The following is a 23,695-nucleotide window of genomic DNA, read 5'->3' on the forward strand; positions in this document are numbered from 1 at the left end:
TGGAAGTCTTGCCGCCCATCTTGATCACTTCCATGCTGTCTAATAAAGTACTTGCCCTGTTGAAACCACACATACTTCTGAGTGCAACTTGCGCCAACGTGAAGCTGACCATGATTCAGCCTTGCTTGATGCCAAGTCATGGTCAGTCAGCCTGGTGTTAGTCAACCCGACTCTTCACTGTGAGGATTTGGGAGTGATGACAAGGCCTCAGGGAACATTGCTGGCTCTGTATTGGAAGGAATAGTTCTCACCGCACGGCTGAGCCCAGTCTAAATGAACCATTCCTGCGTTAGCCTGCAAGTGACAGCCGGGACACTCAGTGCAATTACTGACTGGCGGACACTGGAGGACGTTAAGGAACTGCAGCAGGCCTCAGACTGTATGAAGTGTCCGATGCTAATGATTTCCAAGTGCACACTAGTTACACGGAGGTGCGATTCATTTTTTGCAGTGCAGCCTCTCTTCCATTTAATAAAGTTAAATAAAATCTTGAGCTACATCCCCATCTTGCTTGGAGAGAAACAGAGATCACAGGCATGAAACGGACACAGCTCCTCAGACTTCGGTGCGGAAGCAGCACTTACGGCTCAATCACAGCTGGAATGAGTTGATTTGCATTTGACCTGAAATTTAGACCTCAGAATGTTGCATTCATCCTAACCCAGCATCTGAGGTGCTGATAAGGCTCTTGACAGGACGTGGGGCCAGGAGGAAACAGTACTAGGGTTCCTTTGGGTTTTCTGATAAATTCTTTACTGCTCACTTTCCAGCTGTGGCATTGGCCCAGGATGGGAACGTGTCCAAGCTGAACATGGGACGTCCCCAGGTATTGATGGCCAAAGTGATGCAGAGGACTCCGATAATGTTCATCACTATTCCAGATTTAGCCTGGAGGGGAAAAACAAAAAACAAAACACCAGCACAAATGAGTCTCAAAAGACCTGCCAGAACTCATGAGCATAAACACAATGAAGAAACTTGAAGGTGTTCTTAAGCTCCTCATCCTATTAAAGCAGAGAGATAACCACTGTGCTGGCAGTTCTGTGTTCTTCTGTAAATGGAACTGCCATGGAACGTGGTGCAAACTCTTAGCTCTGTAATTAGTTTGGAATCTTGAAAGACTGTCAAACAAGCTAGTTTCCACTGTGGTATGCAGTGTAGGTCCCAGGGTATTAGAGAGACAAGGTGGGTGAGGTAATATCTTTTATTGGATCAACTCGAAAGCTTGTCTCTCTCACCAACAGAAGCTGGTCCAATAAAAGATATTGCCTCACCCACCTTGTTGTCAAACAAGATGCATTTATTGGCTAAGGGCCAGATTCGGCCACAATGAGGCCATGGCTACACCACAGCTTAAATTGACATGTTATGTTGCTCAGGGGTGTGAATTAGCCACCCCTGCTGAGTGACATAATTTATGCTGATTTAAGCGCTGGTGTGGACAGTGCTATGTTGGCAGGAGAGCTTCTCCTGCTGACATAGCTACTGCCACTCGCAGGGCTGGAGTAATGAAGCCGACGGGAGAGCTCTCTCCCGTTGTCTTAGAGTGGCTACACTAGAGAGCTCACAGCTGCATCGGTGCAGATTAGATTCCAATCCAGCACATGGGTGGACTCCAGAGAGCCCCATTGACTTCAGTATGGCTCCGCGTGGTGCAGCAGTTTGCCTGCACACCATCAATTGCAGGATCAATCTTACTCATGTTGAGGAGGATGTTCTGCTATTGGCCACAATGGGCCCAGGATCAGGCCCCCTGCTACACTAATGCAAACCCATTGAAAACAACGAGGTTGCAGTGAGCACAGTTTTACCCTGTACGTATAAAAGACAAAACGACAGACTGCAGAATCAGCAGTTTTATCCTGCGTGGCAATTACTTGGAGCGAAGCGCCACTGCTTTTTACGTACGAGTTCCTATTACAACGCAACCATAACATGGGGTGGTAGCATTAGAGCTGAGGTTGTTTCTATGTATCTCTTGACAGTCAAGGGAACTTGGGAAATGCAGGACCATAAAACTAAGCTACATCCATGATATTTACGGAAGAGGGTAATGGAAAGCTTAAGTAAAATACCAGGGAATCATCATCATCATCATCATCATCTTACCATGTCCAAAACCTGGAGGTGACCATAGGAAAACACTATCGCATTTGGAGGTGTCGCCACAGGTAGCATGAAGGCAAAAGAGGCACTGAGAGTACAAGGGATCATGATGTACAAGGGATTGACCTCAATTGATTGTGACTGGGGGAAAAGAGAACAGACGTAGTGTTAGGACTGTTCAGAAACAGAAGCAGGCAGAAAGCCTGTGAGATCCAACAGACACAACATGTCAGTTCATCCCCCCGTATAAGTCACTTCTGAACCGTAAATTCATGATGCACTGGACTCCTCTCATAGCAAAGGGCTGCTTCACTAAACAGAAAGTTCATTCTAACCAGACCTGCGTATTGCACACTGCATGTTACTGATGTAGGTCAAGGCTTCCATCCTATTTCCAGAGAGAGGGACATGGGTTAATGGTTTGAATGCAAGACTAGATGATAGGAAGTCTTCAGGTCTAATCCTGGATCTGGCACAGACTCTGTGTCCTTGGGCAAGTCATTTGGAGTGGGATTTAAAGAAGTGCTCAGTGTTGGCCTAGCTCAGTTCCCATTGAAGGCAATGGGCACTTCACCATTGACTTCAAGAAGAGTGATTCTAGGCCAGCACTGATCTCTTCTGAAAATCCCACCCTAAAGGCCTGATTTTCAGACCTGCTGAGCACCCACCACTTCAGCTGGAGTCATGGGTGCTCTAGGGGCTCAGCACCTTTGAAAAATCAGGCCCTCCAGAACTCTGTCTCAGTTCCCTATCTGTAAAATGGGGATACCGTTGTAAAATGTAAAATAAACACTTATTTACCTCACGGGCATTTATGAGGATTAGGGTAAAGGATTAGGGCTAAATTTTCTTGTTCTATGTTTTAACAGCACCTACCACAATCATAGAACTGGAAGGGACCACGAGAGGTCATCTAGTCCAGTCCCCTGCACTCATGGCAGGGCTAAGTATTATCTAGACCATCCCTGACAGGTGTATGTCCAACCTACTCTTAAAAATCCCCAATGATGGAGATTCCACAACCTCCCTAGGCAATTTATTCCAGTGCTTAACCACCCTGACAGTTAGGAAGCTTTTCCTAATGTCCAACCTAGACCTCCCTTGCTGCAATTTAAGCCCATTGCTTCTTGTCCTATCCTCAGAGGTTAAGAAGAACAATTTTTCTCCCTCCTCCTTGTAACAGCCTTTTATGTACTTGAAAACTGTTATGTCCCCTCTCAGTCTTCTCTTCTCCAGACTAAACAAACCCAATTTTTTCAATCTTCCCTCATAGGTCATGTTTTCTAGACCTTTAATTATTTTTGTTGCTCTTCTCTGGACTTTCTCCAATTTGTCCACATCTTTCCTGAAATGTGGCGCCCAGAACTGGACACAATTCTCCAGTCGAGGCCTAATCAGCGTGGAGTAGAGCGGAAGAATTAATTCTTGTATCTTGCTTACAATACTCCTGCTAATACATCCCAAAATGATGTTTGCTTTTTTTGCAACAGCATTACACTGTTGACTCATTTAGCTTGTGATCCACTATGACCCCCAGCTCCCTTTTCGCAGTACTCCTTCCTAGGCAGTCATTTCCCATTTTGTATGTGTGCAACTGATTGTTCCTTCCTAAGTGGAGTACTTTGCATTTGTCCTTTTTGAGTATCATCCTGTTTACTTCAGACAATTTCTCCAGTTTGTCCAGATCATTTTCAATTTTAATCCTATCCTCCAAAGCACTTGCAACTCCTCCCAGCTTGGTATCATCCGCAAACTTTATAAGTGCACTCTCTATGCCATTATCTAAATCATTGGGGCTCTAGTCCACGACTGGGGCTCCTAGACACTACAATAACAATATATTTTGCCCTTAGTGGGGCACCCAATTCCCATCCAATCCAAAGGCGGCTGCACAGGCATATCTGAGGGCAGAATTTGGCTCCATAATGTTTTCAAAGCCCTTTGAAGATGATCTATCAGTATATCTGAGGTACTTATGTGGCCCTCATTAGCGTAGTATCTGAGTGCCTCACAGTCATACACTCTTAGGAATGTAGGGCTGGAAGGGACCTCGAGAGGTCTCAGCCCCCTGCACTGAGGCAGGACCAAGTAAACGTAGTCCATCCCTGACCGGTGTTTGCCCATGTTCTTAAAACCCTCCTATGATGGGGATTCCACAACCTCCCTTGCAAGCCTATTCCAGATCTTAACTACCCTGACAGTTAGAAAGTTTTTCCTACTATCTAACCTAAATCTCCCTTGCTGCAGATTAAGCCCATTACTTCTTGTCTTACCTTCAGTGAACATGGAGGACAATTGGTGACAGTCCTCTTAATCACAGCCCTTAACATGATGTATTTATCCTCAACAACCTCCCTGTGAGGTTTGGAAAGAAGGTCTGAGGTCCAGACCTTCAACTGATATAATCTGTGTAGCTTCACAGACTTCAGTGAAGCTGCTTTAATTTATGCCAGATGAGGATCTGGTCCAAAGAGTGCCAAATTTCATTATTACTTCACTATACACTGAATCTCACTCTATATGAATTCTGTACAGGCAGGGCCGGCTCTAGGATTTTTGCCGCCCAAAGCAAAAAAAAATTTGGCCGCCCCCCCCCCTTTTTTTAATTACCCCACCCCCTGCCCCGCCTCAACTCCGCCCCTTCCCCAAATCCCCAGTCCTGCCTCCTCCCCCCAGGCTCTCAAGCCTGGGAGGGAGGGGGAGCAGCGGCGCGCGAAACAGCTGTTTCGCGCGCCGCGGCCGCTTGGGATCTCCCCCTCCCTCCCAGGCAGCAGCAGCGGGGGTGAGCTAGGGCGGCCGGGGCACATTTTTAGGGGCGGCATTCTGGCGCCGGCCATGCTGCCCCTAAAAATGTGCCGCCCCAAGCACCAGCTGGTTTTGCTGGTGCCTAGAGCCGGCCCTGTGTACAGGCAGGTTTCACATGGGGTATAGTCTTGTTGCCCTGAAATTGCATTCAACTAAATATCTCCATAGTCACCATTTAATATCTGTTGTATTTTAAAAAACTGTTTATGCATTTGATGAATCAATATTTCTCATGCTGGCTTTCCATTCTTATTTTACTACTGTCCACCTCTTCTAAATCAAATATATACAATGACTGTCCCAGGCCCGTAACCAGCGCAGGGTGAGCAGGGCAGCTGCCCATGGTGCAAAGCCATGGGGGCGGAGAAATGCCAGAACCCCCCCCCACGGGGGGCACAAATATGGTTGCTAAAATTCCTAGTTATAGCTCTGCTCTGTCCTGTTGGATCTTCTAGGTATTCTCTCCAGTTTTGTATTTACAGAGCTGCCAACACTGGATAGGTTCCATTAACTTCTACGTTCCCACACATGGAATTTTTTCTCCTAAACACGGCTTGCTACATGGCCGGTTTAATTCACTTCACAATTCACTTTTGACTGCAGATGCAGAGTAACATTTAAAAATGATACTTGATGCTTTTTTTCCCCTCTGCATGGTATAATTTGTGGTTCTGGTCAAATTTATATGGAGTTCTTTTGTTTGATCTCTAACAACACTTTGAGAGGGTTTGTCAGAGCGACACAGGAACTTGATTATAATTACTAGGCTCACAGAGCAAAACTTTTAAACATTCTGCCTGTTTTGTGGGATTCTCCAGTCCCCAGAACTTGTGTGTCAATTTAAGTCACTACCAGCTAAGCAGCCTGGGTCAGGATAATTTTACTTGAAAGAACAGACTAAAACTCTTTACAAATAAAGACAAAACTATCCTTCCGCTGTGGTGCCAACTCTGCTCAAAAAAGGCTGTGACCATTTTTATTCCTTTCCTTGTGTGTCTTAGAGTTTAAAAATGTTCTGTTCTGCTCAGCAGAAATGACACAATGAACCCTATACAGATGCTCTTGTCTTCAGTGCAAAAGAGACAGAGATGGCTGAAACATCCAAGGAAATGAATGAAGAGGGCTGGATTTGAACAAAGGAGAACAAAAATCTAGGAGAACAAAAATCTAGAGCCCTGCAGGAAGTCTGTCACAGCAGAGAAAAATAACATTTTACATGTATACAGCATTTGTAATCCCAAGGGATCCTAAAGTGTTTCACCAGCTATATACATTCACGGCTCGAGGCTCCATTGCCCTACACCTTGGGTCATCACTTACACCTGTGCAAAGTGGGGGTAAAATGTTAAACTCAGAATGGTGGGGCTTTACGCACGTTTTGTACTCACTTTGCACTGGGGTAAATGAGCACACAAGGTGCAAGGCAATGGAAAAACCAAGCCCTCAGTACTAAACTTGCCCCTCTCTAAGGCAGGAAAGCATTTATGAGCATGCTAAAGTCTATCCCCATTGGCTTCAATGGCACTGAAGCATATGCATATGGTTACGGACTTCACATGTGCTTAATTTTAAGCTTGTGTTTAGGGTCTATTGACTTCAGTGATGCTCCCCTGAATGAGAGACTAAAGAGGTGAAATGTTTTTGGTGGGGACTGCCTAGCACATGGGGGGAATGCAAGATAGAACTTTTAACCTCCAGGCTGCTGGCTGAATACAGCTCAAGTGACCAAAAATCTTTACCAGCTGACTGGTGTAGGGTAAACTATTTTAAATGAGTTGGTGGCTCAGTCCACTTTCCAGTGGTCAAGTGCCCACATCACACAAACCACCATTGCAGTTGGCATTAACTGGCCTCCTGATAGGCAATCTCAGGAGAGGAGCCAAGGAGGCTGAATTACTTTCTCATTCCAGGAGTTGGACCATCAAGGTTGATGCACAGTGGCAGGGCAGTGCCAGGGAAGTCTGCAGTGCCGCTGCCTGTTTGATACCTATCCTGTGGATAAATAAAGGATTCCAGGGCTGCAAGTCTGGCCTTTTTCCCCCCACCAGCACTAGAGCCAGCTTTGCTATCTGATGGGTTGTTTGCTAGATGCTTTCCGGAGTAACCCTATTTGCAGATAAAGTCCCTTGGCTTATGGCACTAAATGTGGTATTGCTCCATTTTTAAAGACTTTATCCGTTTTCCTTGATTTTTAAGTCATTTTTCCAGATCAGCAGTGAGAAAACCCAATAAGAAAAAAATCTTACCAAGGACGCAAAGACAGGTAGAAAGAGGGTGGCCGTAGCTACATTACTGGTGCATTCGGTGAAGACAGCAATAACAAGTGAAAGTATCACTGCGATGGCCCATGGTGGGACAGCGTGCAATGGGGTCATCTGATCACCCAGCCATTTCGACAGACCAGAAGCCTGACAAAATCAAGAGGGGCAATTCAGTAAGACACAGAACTCTAGGCCATCCATTGCCTAGAGAAGCTCATATTGCATGTAATGTATTGCCAGATCCAAATACACATATGAAAACAGGCCATCAATATTAGTGGTTAGATCATTCAAGAGCAAACAAACTAGATCATTTATAGAACAAGTAATGTGATCTTTCTTAAAAAATAGTAATAATAATAATAAAGGAGATTCCCTGCCAGTTGGAAATTAAGTCAGATTTATTTTCTCTCATTCTGGTCAGAAAGTACTTACATTTTTGCCAAGTAGAAGCTCAATACTGAGTTATACCAGAGACCAAGGAAGCCACACAACTGCAGACATTTAATGAATTGCTCAGAGGAATCATTGAAAGAATTGCTAAGGCTTCTGAAGATACGGAATTGAATGATTGTGTTTTCCTTCATGAATACCATCATAGATGAACTCCAGTGTCTTACAAAAGTTTTCTGCTATGCAGTCCAAAACCACCATACTTTGGATCCTCCTGATCCAAAGTCTGGGCAATGTTCCAATCCAGGGCTTTGGTTTGGCCCATCATTTAAGAACAGCCCAGCCGCAAAGTTTGGGAGATGGATGTGAACTTCCTCAAAGCTTGGCAGTTTGGGGATCTGGGGGTTCTGATTCAGACCCATCTCAACAGGGGTGCGTGAAACAGTTTTAATGGAGCCAGGATTCTTGCAAATCCTTGCCTATTTCTAGAGCTGAATTGAAGTTAGGAACATTGGATCAGAGTAGTGGTCCAGTGAGTCCTATGTCCTATCTCTGATGTTAGTCCCTACCAGACACTTCAAAGAAAGGTTCAAGAAACCCCCTCATGCAGCGTTTCTCAAACTGGGGTCCGCGATAGGTGCCACCCGGCTGGAGCCCGCACCCCACACCCCAGCCCCCTGCTCCAGCCCAGAGCCTGCACCCCCTCCCGCACCCAAACTCCCTCCCAGTCAGAGCCCACACCCCTCACTCCCTCCTGCACCCAAACTCCCTCCCAGAGCCCACACGCCCTCCTGCACTCCAACCCCCTGCCCCAGCCTGGTGAAAGTGAGTGAGGGTGGGGAAGTGCGAGCGACGGAGGGAGGGGGGATGGAATGAGCGGGGGGCTTTGAGGGGTCCCAAAACTTTTTAAAATCAAAATGGGGGTCCTCGGGTTGCTAAAGTTTGAGAACCGCTGCTCTAGTGGATGATTATGGAATAACCTGCCCATAGAGAGAGTTGCTTCCTTAATCCCTTCAGTGAGTGTTTGCTCTATGCCCTGCAGTATGAGGATTCACATCCCTTCTAAACAAACCCAAAACAGCTCTGAAACGCTTAGATACATTGCTGCACTTCTGTTGTTTGGCCAGAAGTAGATCTGGGGGTGACAATATACAACAAGGAAGGCCGCTCTCCTGCTATTTGCGCTAAGGAAACCTCAAGGAAGATTTCCTGTCAATATTGCAGATTCTGGAGGCTCAGGTGTTTTGGAGAAGCAGGAGTTAAGCACTTGAACTCCTGGAGTTCAATCCCTGAGGCACACCCATCCTAACCAGAGAGCAATTATGCTAATAAATAGAGAATGGGCTGAGCTGCTAAATTGTTCAAGTTACTGTCCAGATCAGTGCTTAATTAGTAATGAAAGAGATGCCGTCTCTCAAACAATTTTTTTACATTCATAACTGAGGCAGCAAGCCCAGAGGTGCCGGGGCTCTGAACTGCCAGGCCCAGAGGTGCCGGGGCTCTGAACTGCCAGGCCCAGAGGTGCCGGGGCTCTGAACTGCCAGGCCCAGAGGTGCCGGGGCTTGGCCATGGCAAGCCCTGGCACAAATTAAGCACTGGTTCAGATGCTGGTTCGGTTTGAACCTGTTACTACTAACAAGGGACCAGAAAGCAGAGCAGAAAGATCACCCTTAGACTCAATGGCAGCTAGAGTTGAGTACATACATCGCTTCCACTGGCCAAGGCGAAGCCTCCTCCTAGCAGCAGCACGATGTTCCAGGGCATCTTCCTCTGAACTACCTTCCAGTCTAGCAACGGGGCTGGGAAAAAGGGCTCTTTCATCACTAAAAAGATAAAAGCAGAGCAAAGAATGCTGGGAGGAGGTGAAGACACCGACTTCGTTCAAGGCTGTATACTCAGATGTGCACTTACTGTAGCTACCACCCCAGGGCAAAGGAAGCACTAGAGCCCAATGACACACAGTGTACGTGATAGCCCAGGACAGGCATGCTAGTGAGAAAACTGCCCATTTCAGGAGCACAGTGATATACAAAAAGCAACAAAGAGTCCTGTGGCACCTTAAAGACTAACCGCTGTATTGGAGCATAAGCTTTCGTGGGTGAATGCCCACTTCGTCAGACTCATGTATTCACCCACGAAAGCTTATGCTCCAATACATCGGTTAGTCTTTAAGGTGCCACAGGACTCTTTGTTGCTTTTTACAGATCCAGACTAACACGGCTACCCCTCTGATAAGTGATATACAAGGGTTATGGTCAAGTGCCAGCAGTAACTAAGAAGTGGGATTAGTTCCCAGGAACTGCACACACTAAGGGCTTGTCTATACAAACACTTAGTTCGCAGCAAGCTGGAGTGTGAATCTGCCTTGCACTAGCCTTTCGCACACTCACTGTCCCCAGGCTTCATATGGACACACACTGAAAGTTCCGCTGTGCACTCTGATCTACCCTGCTTTGAAACAGGAGTAGGACAGTGTATACTAGGGAACTTTTAGTATGCCGCAGCAGGGTCCACACAGACAGTGTGTGGCAGGCTGGCCTAGGGTAGATTTACACCCGAGTCTGCCGCATGCTAATGGTTCCTGCAGACAAGCCCTAAGTCACAAAGGAGTGCTTCTTCCAGCACCGTTAGCTGGAGCTGAGAAATGGCTTCACAATCTCAGCACGGTGAGTTGTGATCTCACCACAGAATCATAAAGCTGGACTGGCCGAGGGAAAGCTCCAAGTCAAGCATCAATATTGTCAATTTCTCTTTCCATTACCTTCTCTGTTCTGTTCAGGGCTAAAGCTATTTCGACTACAGCAGTTGAATTTGGGTTTAGTGGCAGGAACTACAAACAGTAGTAGTGCAACAAAGAGAGCTACACTGGCATCAGTAACGTACCTAGAAGAAAAAGCAGAGGGCAGGTTAGAATATGGTACACCATTGTCTCAAAACATGGCATGCCTCCAGCATGTGTACTATTGTCCCAGTACATGGCATCCATCCAGCACACACACACACACACCCCATTGTCCCAGTACATGGTAACCATAAGTCCTATTTACTTTTGTCTGTACAAACTCTCTATTCGGTCTTTAAGAATGTAGCAATATTTTGTACCCTGATATTGCAGATTCTGATATCCAGACTAGCAAAACTCCACATAGCCACATTTGCATCATCTTACTTAATATCACTTTGCAATGCCGTCGTGCCTTCCATTGAAAGATCTCCAAGTGTCGTCTCCAGGGCCGGCTCTGGCTTTTTTGCTGCCCTAGGCAAAAAAGCCACCGGCCGCCCCACCCCCACCCCCCATTGCGGCAGGGGAGGGCGCCGAGCCCGGCTGCGGGCCCACAGTCCCCGACCGGCCGGAGGGGCCCCGCTCTCCCCGGCCGCCGGAGCGCCGCGGGGAGGGCGGCGAGCCCAGTCGCGGCCCCGCTCTCGGGCCGGAGCGCCACGCCACGCCGCCCCCCTCCAGGCGCCGCCCCAAGCACACGCTTGGTGGGCTGGTGCCTGGAGCCGGCCCTGGTCGTCTCTACCACACTTCTGTTAAGTAGGGAAGTATTATCATCCTCCTTGTATCCAGGGAAAACTGAGGCACGGAATGCTAATTAACTTGCCAAAGGTTGAATGAATGCCAGGAACAGAACCCTGCTTGGATTTAGGCCGTTTGAAAATATTTCCTTTACAGACTAAGTGGCTAAAGAGCTGAAGTCCCATTTTCAAGAGTGACTTCGGCACTAAAGTCTAAGGGCAGGACTACACTACGGAGTTAAGTCAACCTAAGTTACGCAACTCCAGCTACATGAATAAGCTTAGGTCGACTTATTGCAGTATCTAGAGTATTGCAAGTTTCTCCCATCAACTTACCTTATGCTTCTCGTTCTGGTGGAGTACCGGAGTCGACAGTAGAGCAATCGGCAGTCGATTTAGCAAGTCTTCACTAGACCCGCTAAATCGACCCACGGTGGATTGATCACCGCAATGTCGATCCACGGTAAGTGTAGACAAGCCCCAAGTCTCATTAAAAGTCAATGGGACTTAGTGTGCATCCACTCTGCAATCAGTGGTGTGACTGCAACACATGTTGTACATGGGTACTTACTCAGGCACTTAGGCTGTGCCCAAGTCCAAGCTATTTTGGCTTCACTGCTATTGATACCCAAGCTAGTTAGATTAAAGTTGGCTCGCATGGTGCAATCACACCTCCAATTGCAGTGTAGACCTACCCTTAGGCTTCTAAGCTGGGAGGTCCTAAATCACTTTTGAAAATGGAGTTAGGCTCCAAAGTCACTCATGTACTTTTAAAAATGTTATACTGTAGCAAATACCAAGTCCTCAAAACAACACCCAGGGCATAGCTATTTAACATGTTTCCTTCATATTTCAAAGAAAAGTGTCTCACTCATGCATATATTTTATTTAGTGTAGTTGACACCTTTTTCTCTTTATTAGTTTATGTGGAAAGATTTCAAGTGTAAAAAAAAATCCTAAGCACTAGTCTCTAGAGATTGGAATTGTGAACTTCGCTAGTGAGTTCTCTGAGGTAAGGGCAGCCTTTTTGTTCTATGTTTGTGCAGCACCTAGCACAGTGGAATGATTGGGACTCCTAGGTGCTACCACAATACAAATAAATAAAAGAATAACAAACAAACAGCTGTAGGTGACCAATCATCATCATCATCAGGTCGCAGGTGAGACTGGTGCATGTGAGATGAGTAAAGACACTTCTCGACAGGAAGCCAAATGAATTCAAACACTGTAGCATAGGTGGGGTGTGGCAAGAAATGCTCTTAATTATGTTTCCCTTTAAAACCTGGGTGCCAAGGTTAGGAGCATAGGAGGAAGATGGAGAAGCCTTTCAAATCACTGAGTCAATTTCCTTGTGAGTGCCGGACAGATTCTCCTTTGCAGATGACATTACTGCATATTAAAATGATGTTCAATCTGATTTTAACTCATAAAATTGAAGGGCTAATAGAAATGAATAAACAAATTGGATTGAGACACAAACAGCATGAATTCCCCTCACATTGGCTATGCCAGTCTTAGGCTGCGGCACCCTCGCCAGCTGTGCCTCTTTAGAGCAGAGATTATCAATTATCTGGTGGTTTGGTGCAGTGTAACAAATGAGAACTAGAAATCAGACCTGTCAAACAACTTCCATGTGTGACTTGATACAGGATCTGAATTAAAGGCCCCTAAGGATCAAACGGGAGTAGAGCCAAATAAAGTATTACTAAGTCAGCCAAAACACTGCAGGATTCAAACTTACTCTTTCTCGTTATTGAAGAGGAAGGTGGCCCAGCCAGGAATGAAGCCTGGGTCTCTGCTAAACCACAGGAGAATCAGTAGAATGAAGAGCATGAGGACATTGAATTCAGCAAAGGAGATGGAGCCTAGTTTCCGGAGCTCTGCCTTGAGCACATTGAGAGTGGCTTTCTCTTGGTCAGTTCTCTCCATCCCGCAGCCCCACGTTTTCCTAAAACTTTAAAAAAAAAAAAAAAAAAAAGGAAAGTTGTAAATATTTGCTTGCAAGAGAAAATTACCAGTGAATCCACTTTGACACTTGCCATGTGAAGCACAGAACTATGTTAGCTACTGCCTAGAATGGCTGCAGCATGTTATAAAGTGAACAACATCTGATTTATCCTTTGCACATAGCTGCCACTGGTTACCATCTCTTGCTGAGATGTGCAGTCTGGGGGCCAGGCACTGCACTGGGAATCAGGAAAGCTAGATTTTTTTCTTGGCTCTGCCACAGATCTACTGTGTGACCTTGGGCAAATCACTTCACCTCTCTATGCCTCTGTTTCCCCTCACCTAGTTAGATTATAAACTCTTTGTGGTAGGGACTGTCTCTCACTAGGTGTGTGTACAGTGCCTGGCACAATGGGGCCTCAATCTCAGTTGTGGCCTCTAGGTTCTACTGGAAAATAAACACTAATTACAAATGTGGTTGTAATAAGCACAGTTCAATCTCACCACAGACAGTTTTACATATGTGAAGTTTCTACTAAGATACAATGTTATGTGACGTATGTCATTCCTTGTCTATACAGTACTTTTCTTCCAGATTGCAGACCTAGCCATCATATAATCTCAGGAACATGTACCTGATGATAAAAAGACAAACCAAGAGGGCCAGATTCACACCTGCTGAGGATCTGGCCCATAACATTATATTTTTATACTTACTTGAACCCCATGAATGAAAACTGGAGCCAAAACCAAGATAACGTCAACATCAGAATCATATTAGGAAACGCAAATCCAAACCAGGAAGCAAAATTCAAGACATCACCATTTTCAGGGAACAGTCTGAGGAGAGAAAACAATGGTTTCTGTACCAAGGTCAAACCATTTGAGTATATTCTCCCTTCTATATGCGCTAATTGGAATAATATAAGAGCCTCAGGGCTCATCCATTGCTCACCCATACGGGTCTCATCCAAAGCCAATTGAAGTCAGTGGAAAGGCTCTCACGGACTTCAGACTGTACCCTAAATGCCTTGACTGAACTTTCCAGTGTTCTTTATAGAATGGTTTACATTAATTGCACACAGCAGCCCATGTTGCTATTTTTCATAATTCATAGAGTTTAAGGCTACAATGGACCATTAGATCATCTAGTCTGAATACCTGCATATCATAGCCCATTACATTTCATCCAGTTACCCATTTATTGAGCCCAAATAACTTGTGTTTGTCTATTTTGGTCCCATATGACATAAGCGCAGTTTAAAGACCCACAGGTGCCCTATCAAAAACTTGGGGAAATATTTTGCTTGCAACAAGTCTGCTCAACCACCTATGCTTTCAGCATTCCCTTCCCCTAACTCTTTAGAACGAAGGGGATCTTCAAGAAGATAGGAATTTAGGACATGATCCTGCTTCTATTGAAACCAATAACAAAACTTCCATTCGCTTTGATGGGACCTAGGTTCGGCTCTTAGTTTCTAAAGAGTTAGGACACATTTTGAAAAAACAGTCTCTAACTTTGTGCCTGGAATTTTGCATTCACAGTCAGTTGTGGATGTGACTCTATTGTAAATATCAGTTGCACATTTTCTACTGGTTCCATTTGGGCCAGATGGATTTTTGAAACCTATTGGTCTACTACCTGCTGGGGCTACTGGTTCTCCAGCAGAAATCAGTTGAAGGATAGCAGTGGAGGCTACTGGAATTTCCCCTACAGAGACTGTAGCACTAAGATCAGGGGTTCCCAAACTATTGCATAGTCAAAGACAACATCTTAACAGAGAAAGAGCATCTTGTAGATGCCACCTCTCCTCTTCCATAACATCCCTGTGGCTTCTACAGCAACTGCTTACATGGAGAAATCATATTACAGAAATATTTACTGTATTTTAGCTGGCTTTTTTACGTTTTGTCCATTATGAAAAGAGTTAATCACAGTCTCCTGTTTCTCATTGCATTTCCCCTTCCCATTCATTCCCTTATAGATGGAAACAAGGAGGAGCCAGCACCATGTGACCAATCTGTTCTCTGCAGTCCACCAGCAGCCACTCCAAAGACTCCCAGGGTATGTCTAAATTGTACATTAAGTCTGGGCTCTGACTCAGGTTTGAGCCCAAGTCCCCCTTCCATCCACATATAAATCGGTTTGACTCAGGTCAGCGAGCCCTCAGGACCCAGGTCCTAGGACCCTGCCAGGGGGGTAGGTCAGAGCCCGAGTCCCGCTGTGAATTGGGTCCAAACCCTGTCATTTTGCAGTATGGACACAGCTCAAGCTGCAGACCCAAGTCAGAAGGTGTGCGTAGAGCAGTATGGATGCGTTAGCACAGCTGTGAGACCTGGTGCAGGAATTGCGAGCTAAGCTTTACAATGCAGTGTGGACACTTCAAGCACAGGCTTGGAAACACCAGGTCCACAAGCCCAGGTCCCACAGACCTGGGTTTACAATGTAATGAAGACATAGCCCCAGTGGGCTACAATGACAGACTGGGAAACGTTGATTTAGAGCTCTAACTACCCATTTGTGCTGGAGCAGAAGATGAGGAGGCAAAGCACGTCATATACATTATTCATTATGACATATAAACAGGTAACTCTTAAAGCCAACATCAGCAGCCACCAACTAAGACTTTCAGTTGTGCTGGTCAAAAAGGAGAGTGAGCCCATTTAAGAAGCTGAAGGAGAAATGGCAAGAACAACTTACTGATTCATCTGGCCTTTCAAAACCAGGTTTGGCCCCGTTCCAGTGAGCGTTGCAGTTCCTCCAATACTAGCAGCATAGCACACACATAGCGTCATCCCCTTATTGATGCGTTTCTTCACTTCCCTGTCACCAAGAGCTCTGGGTTCCTCAGGAACGTCACCATTACCTATGACTGGAAATAACAAATATGAACTTGCAGTGGAGACCAAAAGCTCAGAACAGGGGCAATGTTGTTGGTGCTGCAATTTGTCTATGCCTCTTATTTTAATGAATGCCAAGCTATGTTGACTATGTCCTCATATCATCTTATAATAATACTTATGGCAAAGAGAAGGGAGGATGGTCCTGTGGCTGTGGCACTAAATTGGGACTCTAGAGATTAGGGCTTGATTCCTGGCTCTGCCACAGACTTTCTGTGAGAGCTTGGGAAAGTTGTTTTGCCTCTCTGGGTATGTCTACACTGCATGATAAGCCTGGGCTCCGACTCAGGTTTGAGCCCAAACGCCCCTTCCGTCTACACACAAATCAATCTGACTGGGGTTGGCAAGTGCTCAGGACCCAGGTCCTATGACCCTGCTAGTGGGGGTAGGTCAAAGGCCAAGTTCCACTGTGACTCTGGTCCAAGCCCTGCCATTCTACAGTGGATACAGGTCAAGCCGCAGACCCAAGTCAGAAGGTCTGTGTAGTGGAGAATCGACGTGTTTGTGTGGCTGTGTGACTTGCGTCCAGCCATTGTAAACCTAGGCTTACAATGTAGCGTGGACTCTCAAGCATGGGCTTGGAAACTCTGAGTCCACAAGCCTGGGTCACACAGACCTGGTTTACAATACAGTGTAGACATACCCTCTGTGCCTCAGTTTCCTGCTCTGTATAATGAGGGTAACAACACTTCCCTACCACAAAGAGGAGTTGTGAGGTAAATTCATTAATATCTGGGAGGTGCTCAGATATTACAGTGATGGTGCTATTCAAATACCAGGGCAGAAACCCACAACTAACATTGGAGGCTTCCAATATATCCAGAGAAAACATAGGATCCAATTCATTCTTGGTATAACCACTAAGATCAATGGAGTTGTGTCTGCTTACATCAGACCTGTATTTGCTCTAGTAATATCGTGCCCATACTGTTGCTTCTTTTGGATGAGGGCCTAATTTGGAAACACATGTTATGTTGTTGGACTGCATAAAATCACCATGGAAACTGAGAGCAACTGACCCCACAGTAGAGGGGTAGCATTTTTTTTTATTATTCAGCACCCCTATTAATAGTGTATCACTGAACACAAAAAGAAAATTTATTGCCATTACAACAGCTCTGAAGTTAGAAATGGGCAGCATTATTACAAAGCGCCAAGTGTAATCTGTGTAGGCATCAACACAGTATCTGAGCACCTCAATCATTCATGGATCTTACCCTCCCAACTCCCCTGGGAGGCAGGGAAGTACTAACCCCATTTTGCAGATGAGGAACTGAGGCACAGGGGAGATTAAGTGATTTACCCGACGTCAGACAGAGAATCTGGGGCCGATTCACTTTCTGATTAATTAAATTCAGGTTTCTTGAGTCCCAGTCTTGTGCCCTACCCCCTAGAGTAGACTGTCCTTCCTCCCCTGAAAAGCACTTTAGGTCCTGATCCTACAATGACCCCTGCATGGGTTGTCCTCTGTGCCTGCGAAGACATTAGGACTCAGTAAGGGTGCAGGGTTCTGGCTATGCAGAAAAAATCCTGCCTATTGCAGGATCAGGGTCTCAGAAATTCCCAAAATACAAAGAAAGAGAGGCAAAGAATCCCCATGAGGGTGAGAATACATTTCACAGGGGTGCAGGTACCAGCTGCAGCTCCTGTTCAGTCGATGCTCGGCCAGTTTTTTATTATTTAATCCCGCAACTTGCTTGATAAAGGAACAGCCACCGATCAAGGACAAAACAAAAAGAGAGGGGGTAAAGTTTTCAGATGTGCCTCAATGACTTAAGAGCCTAAATCCCACTGACTCTCAATGACACTTAGGCACCACAGTGCCAAAGTCACTTTTGAAAATGGGACTTAGGCTCCTAAGTCATTTAGGTGCTTTTGAAAATGTTACCCATTGGTTGTAATTTTCAGAGGCTCTGAACACCCAGTGAGGTCGAGGGGGTGTTTGGCACAGTTGAAAATTAAGCCCCAGCTGTTGAGAGCTGAGCACCCAAAGCTGGGAGGCACCCAGAACTGGGGGACATCTTTGAAAATTTGGGCCTTCATGTATTTAATGGGTTTCTTTCGGGATAAGAACGCTCCTGGCTTTCTTAGGGCCTGGGCAAAAGCCCAGTGACCTCGGTACAAGTCTTTTCATTGAAGTCAGCAGGCTCTGAATCAGGCTTTTATATAGCAATTGAAACAGACTCTGATTAGGCCTGCTCGGAGGCCCCTTACCCTGCACCGACGTCAGGCTCATTGTGTTCTTCTCCTCCAGCTCGATCGCTGAATTCACTTGCCCATTAGGCTGGTCCGTAATCGTCAGGTCCTGCTCTGTGCTGTTCATCTGATCCAAGACAGCCTGGACAATAGGGACCATCATGGCGGTAGTGGCTGTGTTGCTTATCCACATGGACAAGAAGGCGGTGACTCCCATAAAGCCCAGCATAAGGCTGCACGTGGAGAAACAGAGGGAAGGAAAGAAAAATAACCATGAAAGCTTTTCTGGGTTTTCCACCCAGCGCAATCTACTTCCAGGCAACCCTGTACAGCAGGCCCCACTCTGGAGCGTACTACCCAGGGCCGGCTCTAGGCACCAGCAAACCAAGCACATGCTTGGGGCAGCACATTTTCAAGGGCAGCATTCTGGCCATTTTTTTTTTGGTGCTTCCGGCGGCAAAAGCCTAGAGCCGGCCCTGGCAGCAGCAGCACGTCGTGCGCGGGGGGCGCCCTGTAGCCGCTGCGGTTCGTGCCGCGGGGGAGCAGCGCCCACACCTTGTGGCTGGGCCAGGCAGGCTTCGAGTGGGGGACACTCAGGCTGGGGGACACCCCACGGGGCACATGGAGCCGCCTGCAGGTGCTGCAGGGCAGCCGCCCCCAGCGCTGCCGCCCCCAGCGCTGCAGCCGGGGCTGGACGAAGCGGCCCAAGCCGCCCAGGGACTGTGGCAGGGCGGCCAGAAGCAGCAGCTGCAGCGGGGCCATAGAGGGCGGGGCGCTGTCGTGCGGGGCCTGCGTCCCGCTCTCCAGGGCTCCGCTGCCTCTGGGGCTACCCTGCCCCAGCTCCTCAGACCTCTGCCGGGGCGGTCCCCCGGCTCTGCCCTCCCGGCTCCCGGCCGGTCCTGGAGACGGGAGCCCTGGATGGAGGGACCCTGGGCTGAGGCACAGCCTGGGAGCCCCGCTGCTTACCCCGACCCTGCCAGCGCTGGACCGGCTGGAGGTGAGGGGGGAGCGGGCAGAGTCATCATTGGTGGGGGGGAGCCCAGGGCTGGGGCAGCAGGGGGTGTGGGTGGGAGGAGGGAAGAGAGAACCCAGGGCTGGGGTGGGGGCAGCCAAAAATGTTTTTGCTTGGGGCGGCCAAAAACCTAGAGCCGGCCCTGGTACTACCTGTTCCAGGAAAGGAAACCATTGCCCAATTTTTGGCTGGTGCAGCTTCATTGCTTTCATTGGAGTCACTCCAGCAGAGTAGTTAGCCCCACGCAACTCCCTGTGAGTAACTCCGTTGTCATGTATGCCCTAGTTGGAAGCACCTATCATTTAGCCAGCGTAAAAAAGCCATTTCACAACAGCGAACCACAAGCGAGGTTGCCTTCCTCTCTTCTGATTATTGTTGGAAATCTGGAAAATTGCAGTCTCTGATATTGTGAGCTCGACTTGCGCTGTGGATCCTGGCTAACACGGAACAGCTGTGGTCTTGGCTGCTCCCTCACTAACGTCACCACCAGAGTTAATAAGCCATAGAATGGGCGCCACTTACGGCTTCCTCTCTGCTAATAACCGGCTGGAGCAGGGTGCGGGTTTTTGGCATTCATGAAAATGGCGACAGGGATCTTGGGATCACTGATATGCTGATTAAATACTGGGGCCAAATCCTGGTGTCTTGAGCACAGGGGATTTGCACAGATGATCTCTGCTGGTGTCAGGGGAATAAAACCATCCCCGCAACCCCCCGGACTGAGCAGCACCGCCACAGCCACTATTACTGCCCATGGCTTTAGTAGCAGCTGTTACCCCTGCACTCCTCCTATGCTGTCCTGGTCCCCCTGGGCATGTCCTTGCCCCTTCTGGGGCTCATACATTTGCCATCTGCCCCCTCTGTGCAGACAAAGAAGGAGCTGCCCTGGAAGGCAGCTCCCCAGCCTACAGGCTGGGCTCAGTCCCCCTGGGTGATCTCTCCATTGCCTGCCTCCCCTGCACAACAATTCAGTGAGACTTAAGAGCCAGGGGGGTGGGAGGTGGGCAGGACCTGAGCCTTAACAGGCTATCAGGGCATTCAGCCACACACTTACAAGATCTGTTCTAGAGCCCTTCCCACCTGAACCCGCCAGGATCTGACTCCCTGTGTCGGGTCTGGGGCAGGTCAGGTGGGAAAACTCCTGACCCAGGCTTGGGTCAGGTCTTCTCCTCCTGCCTGTGGGGTTGGCATGGCGGTGGCTGCGTGACCTGCTCCTCTCAGCTGCCACATGAGCTGAGGAGTCCAGCACCTCTTACTCCGCAGCACACCAGCACAGCAGCGGGTGGCAGCTAGCAGCAGCAGAGCATGCAGCCGCCGGTGCATGCAGCTACCGCCCTGCTGACCCATGGTGGCACTGACTCAGGTTTGTGGGAGGGGTCAGGTCAGGTCGGAAAATGACTTAGCCCCCTTAAGGTGGGTTTGGGTGGGCCTGGGTCCGGTTCATGCCCAGGTTGGGCCTAGAGGAGACCTCTAGTCTCTTGCTTGTGGTGGTTTTACTCTGGCTCCCCGAAGAGTCAGATTCAAACAGGAACCGAACGTCCGATCCAAGGGGACCATGTCCCCAAATGGGAAACATGAACACTTAGCGTTAGGAGCTTAACTGGGCACTTGAAACCCACACTGACTGAGGCACAAAGGGCCTGAGCAGATACTATAGTGATGAGTGTAATAAAAGAACCTGTATAGATTAGAGCAGAACAGAACCAAGCTCCCATTAATTCAACAGAAAGACTCCCATTGACTTCCGTGGAAGCTGAATGATGAGTGTCTTCCTTTCCAGCCATCCTGGGCTTTCAAACATTGCATCATTCCTGCGGGCATACACAACCTCTGGACGCCCTTCCTAGAGCAAGCAAAACAACTGAGGCTTTTGTAGCCTTCATTCTGTGTGACTCAGTTCTCACACTTTCCCCCTAGTCTCCTGGCATCTGAAGACGCTTCTGCTAAGCTTGGTTGCTCCTGATCACAGACCGATAGGAAGGCAGGGGTAACAGGGCCTCTTACAGTGGGGGCTTCACTCCGACGATCAGCAGGACCCTCAGTGCAATGCGTTTGTGCAAATTCCAGTGTTCCACGGCTACTGCCACAACCAGCCCCCCGACAAACAGCATGTTGGTGTCCTTCAAGTACTGCATACACACCTGCAATGAGAGGAACTGCCCGTCAGTGTCTGAGTCACAAGTGGGTGGCTGGATTTGTCAACCGCCAAGGTACTCTGGCCCTTTTTCCACTCCCGCTGACTTGTACATTTTCTCAATTCCATTTGTCTATTTAGATGCTGAGCTACTTTGGGCAGGGGCTGTCTCTTATCCGGTTTGCACAGCGCCTAGTGCAAAGGGGCCCTGATGGTTGGGGCCACTAGATCCTAATGAAATATAAATAACTGCTGACATGTACTATAAGAAGTATAGTAGCTCTAAGTATTGCATGTATGCTGTCTGATTCTCAGAGATGTTAAGGCCCAGATGGTCACTTGGTACCTCTAAAAATCAGTCCCATAATCCTACCCCGAATAGATCATCAGCAGGGACTGAACCCGGCACTTTCAGAACCAAATCACAGACTTCCACCACTCCAGCTCAAGTTGCATGCCCATTAGCTGGCAAAAGTAGTAGGCTGTTATCTTCTATGAGAATCAGCTACTAAAGGAGGACACAGCAAACTCTTTGGCAGCATGTTACATACATCCCCTGCTAAAAGTATCTTGTCTCAAGCATCTGAGATCTCCCAAAGTATCAGTCCCTGATCAGGAGTTGCTTTTGACATGATCCCTTGGCTTTTCAGAAGTCTGAACTCAGGAGTTTCAGCACCAAAGCACAGATCTCTACCACTGAAACAATAACTCCACGGATGGCAGCAGTAGTAGGTTGTTCTCCTCTATTTGGACCAGCTACTACAGAAGGACACAATCCACACCATGTAGCTGGTTTTGTATCTTTCTGTATCTGCAGAATTTCACCATCAAGTTTGTTTGCTGAGTATTGAGGTTGGCATGTGAGAGAGGTTTAGGGGGATGGATGTTAAGGTGTGAGATTCCAATACGAGTCCAGCAGCACACCTTTTTTCACTATGAAAGGCAACAATTCCTTACAAAAAGCAGTACAGCTTGTTCTAAAAAGACAGTGTATCCAGGGGATAGGGCACGGAGTCCCAGACCAGGAGGCCTGGGTTTTGGTCTAGGCTCTGCCAGGAACTGCCTGTGTGACCTTAGGCAAGTCACTTCACTTCTCTGTGCTTCTATTTCCCCATCCATCTTGTGTGTTTAGATTGGAAGCCCCTCAGATATAGGACTACCACTTACCATGTGTTTATACAGCACCTGGCACAATGGTTCCCCAAATTTGGTGGGTGCCTTCAGGTGCTATTGTAATATAAATAATAATTTGCAGAAAGCAATCAGTTTTATGTTGTACATTTCATCTCAAAGCACTTTACAAACTATATACAGAGGAATCCCTTCACTCACCACAAAGTGCAGCCACCTCTAGGGTAGAGCATAGTGGTCATTTAACAGCATACAGCAACACCACATGACCATTAAGAGTAGGAAGTAAAAAAAGAATCCTATGTCCAATATATACTGATGGGGGGATGTTGATAGCTAGAACGACAAGGTGGGTGAGATAATACCTTTTATTGGACCAACTTCTGTCGGTGAGAGAGACAAGCGTTCAAGCCACATGTCTGGCTGGAAAGCTTGTCTCTCTCACCAGCAGAAGTTGGTCCAATAAAAGACATTACTTCACCCACCTTGTATCTCTAATATCCTGGGACTGACACAGCTACACTGCATACGATTGCTAGAATGTCATTTTAAAAACTTGCTTCCAGGATTTGACTGTTAAAAGTCTCATTCCAGCTCAAATCTTCTCAATAAAACCGGTACGGAGATGAAATCTAACCAGATCTTTACCTGCACCAGAACTTAGGGGCAGCAGTGTAAACCACACAAGGTGATATTATCAGTGCTACTTTCATGATGAAAAGCAACTCAGCGAATGTGATAGGCACAGAAACATTGGTGCATTGGAGTATGCTGGTCTAGTCTGGTCTGGGCCCCTTAAGTTTATGCTTAAATCGAGGCTGACCTAGAATCAATTCTTACCTTTTTAGACTCCAGGATTCCAAACATAGGAAATAATATAGCAGGCAGGAGAGCTGTGATAGCCAATGGGATGACCTCTGTGCACCAGTACACAGCCATAAGGATGATGACATAGCCACATTTGGCTTCCTGGAATACAAGCAAACAAGGGTTTAAGCACAGGAAATCAAGTGAGTAGCTGAATGCACAGGGTCCCCCAGTAGATCCCAGGATATAAATGGCAGTGCTCTAATCAAGTGGTCTCTTAGGGGAGGGAAACGAGCTTTTTAATAGGAGTGTTGTTTTCTTCTTCTCCAAGAAAATATTCTTAGACACCCAGCTGGTGCAATCTGGTAAATTTTAAAGGTAAAAATGTACTCAATCGAAGTTTTCCCACAGACTTCAATGGGGCCAGGATTTCACTCCCAAAGTGAATTTTGGGCCTGATCCTGAGTGGTGCTGAATACCTTCAAC

The 23,695-nt window shown here is 47.3% G+C and overlaps 1 protein-coding gene across 1 annotated transcript; it reads right to left on the bottom strand.

Moving 5' to 3' along the window:
* Positions 1–759: 759 nt before the first annotated feature.
* Positions 760–23,356, bottom strand: SLC13A5 (solute carrier family 13 member 5). The gene is made up of 11 exons (XM_065418154.1): positions 23,243–23,356; positions 21,142–21,278; positions 18,144–18,358; positions 15,730–15,901; positions 13,746–13,868; positions 12,823–13,035; positions 10,327–10,448; positions 9,270–9,388; positions 7,158–7,319; positions 2,110–2,247; positions 760–888 (listed from the first exon to the last, which is right to left on the bottom strand). The coding sequence occupies exons 1-11, from the start codon at positions 23,339–23,341 to the stop codon at positions 760–762; spliced, it is 1,629 nt and encodes a 542-aa protein (XP_065274226.1). The 5' UTR covers positions 23,342–23,356.
* Positions 23,357–23,695: the final 339 nt, after the last annotated feature.

Source organism: Emys orbicularis, chromosome 17 (assembly GCF_028017835.1).
Source record: "Emys orbicularis isolate rEmyOrb1 chromosome 17, rEmyOrb1.hap1, whole genome shotgun sequence".
NCBI classification, from domain to species: domain Eukaryota; kingdom Metazoa; phylum Chordata; order Testudines; family Emydidae; genus Emys; species Emys orbicularis.

Excerpts from the sequence above, each read along its gene's own strand:
- SLC13A5 (XM_065418154.1), bottom strand. The coding sequence starts at position 23,341 with ATGGCTGTGTACTGGTGCACAGAGGTCATCCCATTGGCTATCACAGCT. Across the intron at positions 13,869-15,729 it reads TTGAAAGGCCAGATGAATCA|ACTGTTCCCTGAAAATGGTG; the intron begins GTAAGTTGTTCT and ends TTCTCTCCTCAG. Across the intron at positions 13,036-13,745 it reads TTTTCATTCATGGGGTTCAA|TTTTAGGAAAACGTGGGGCT; the intron begins GTAAGTATAAAA and ends TTTTTTTTAAAG.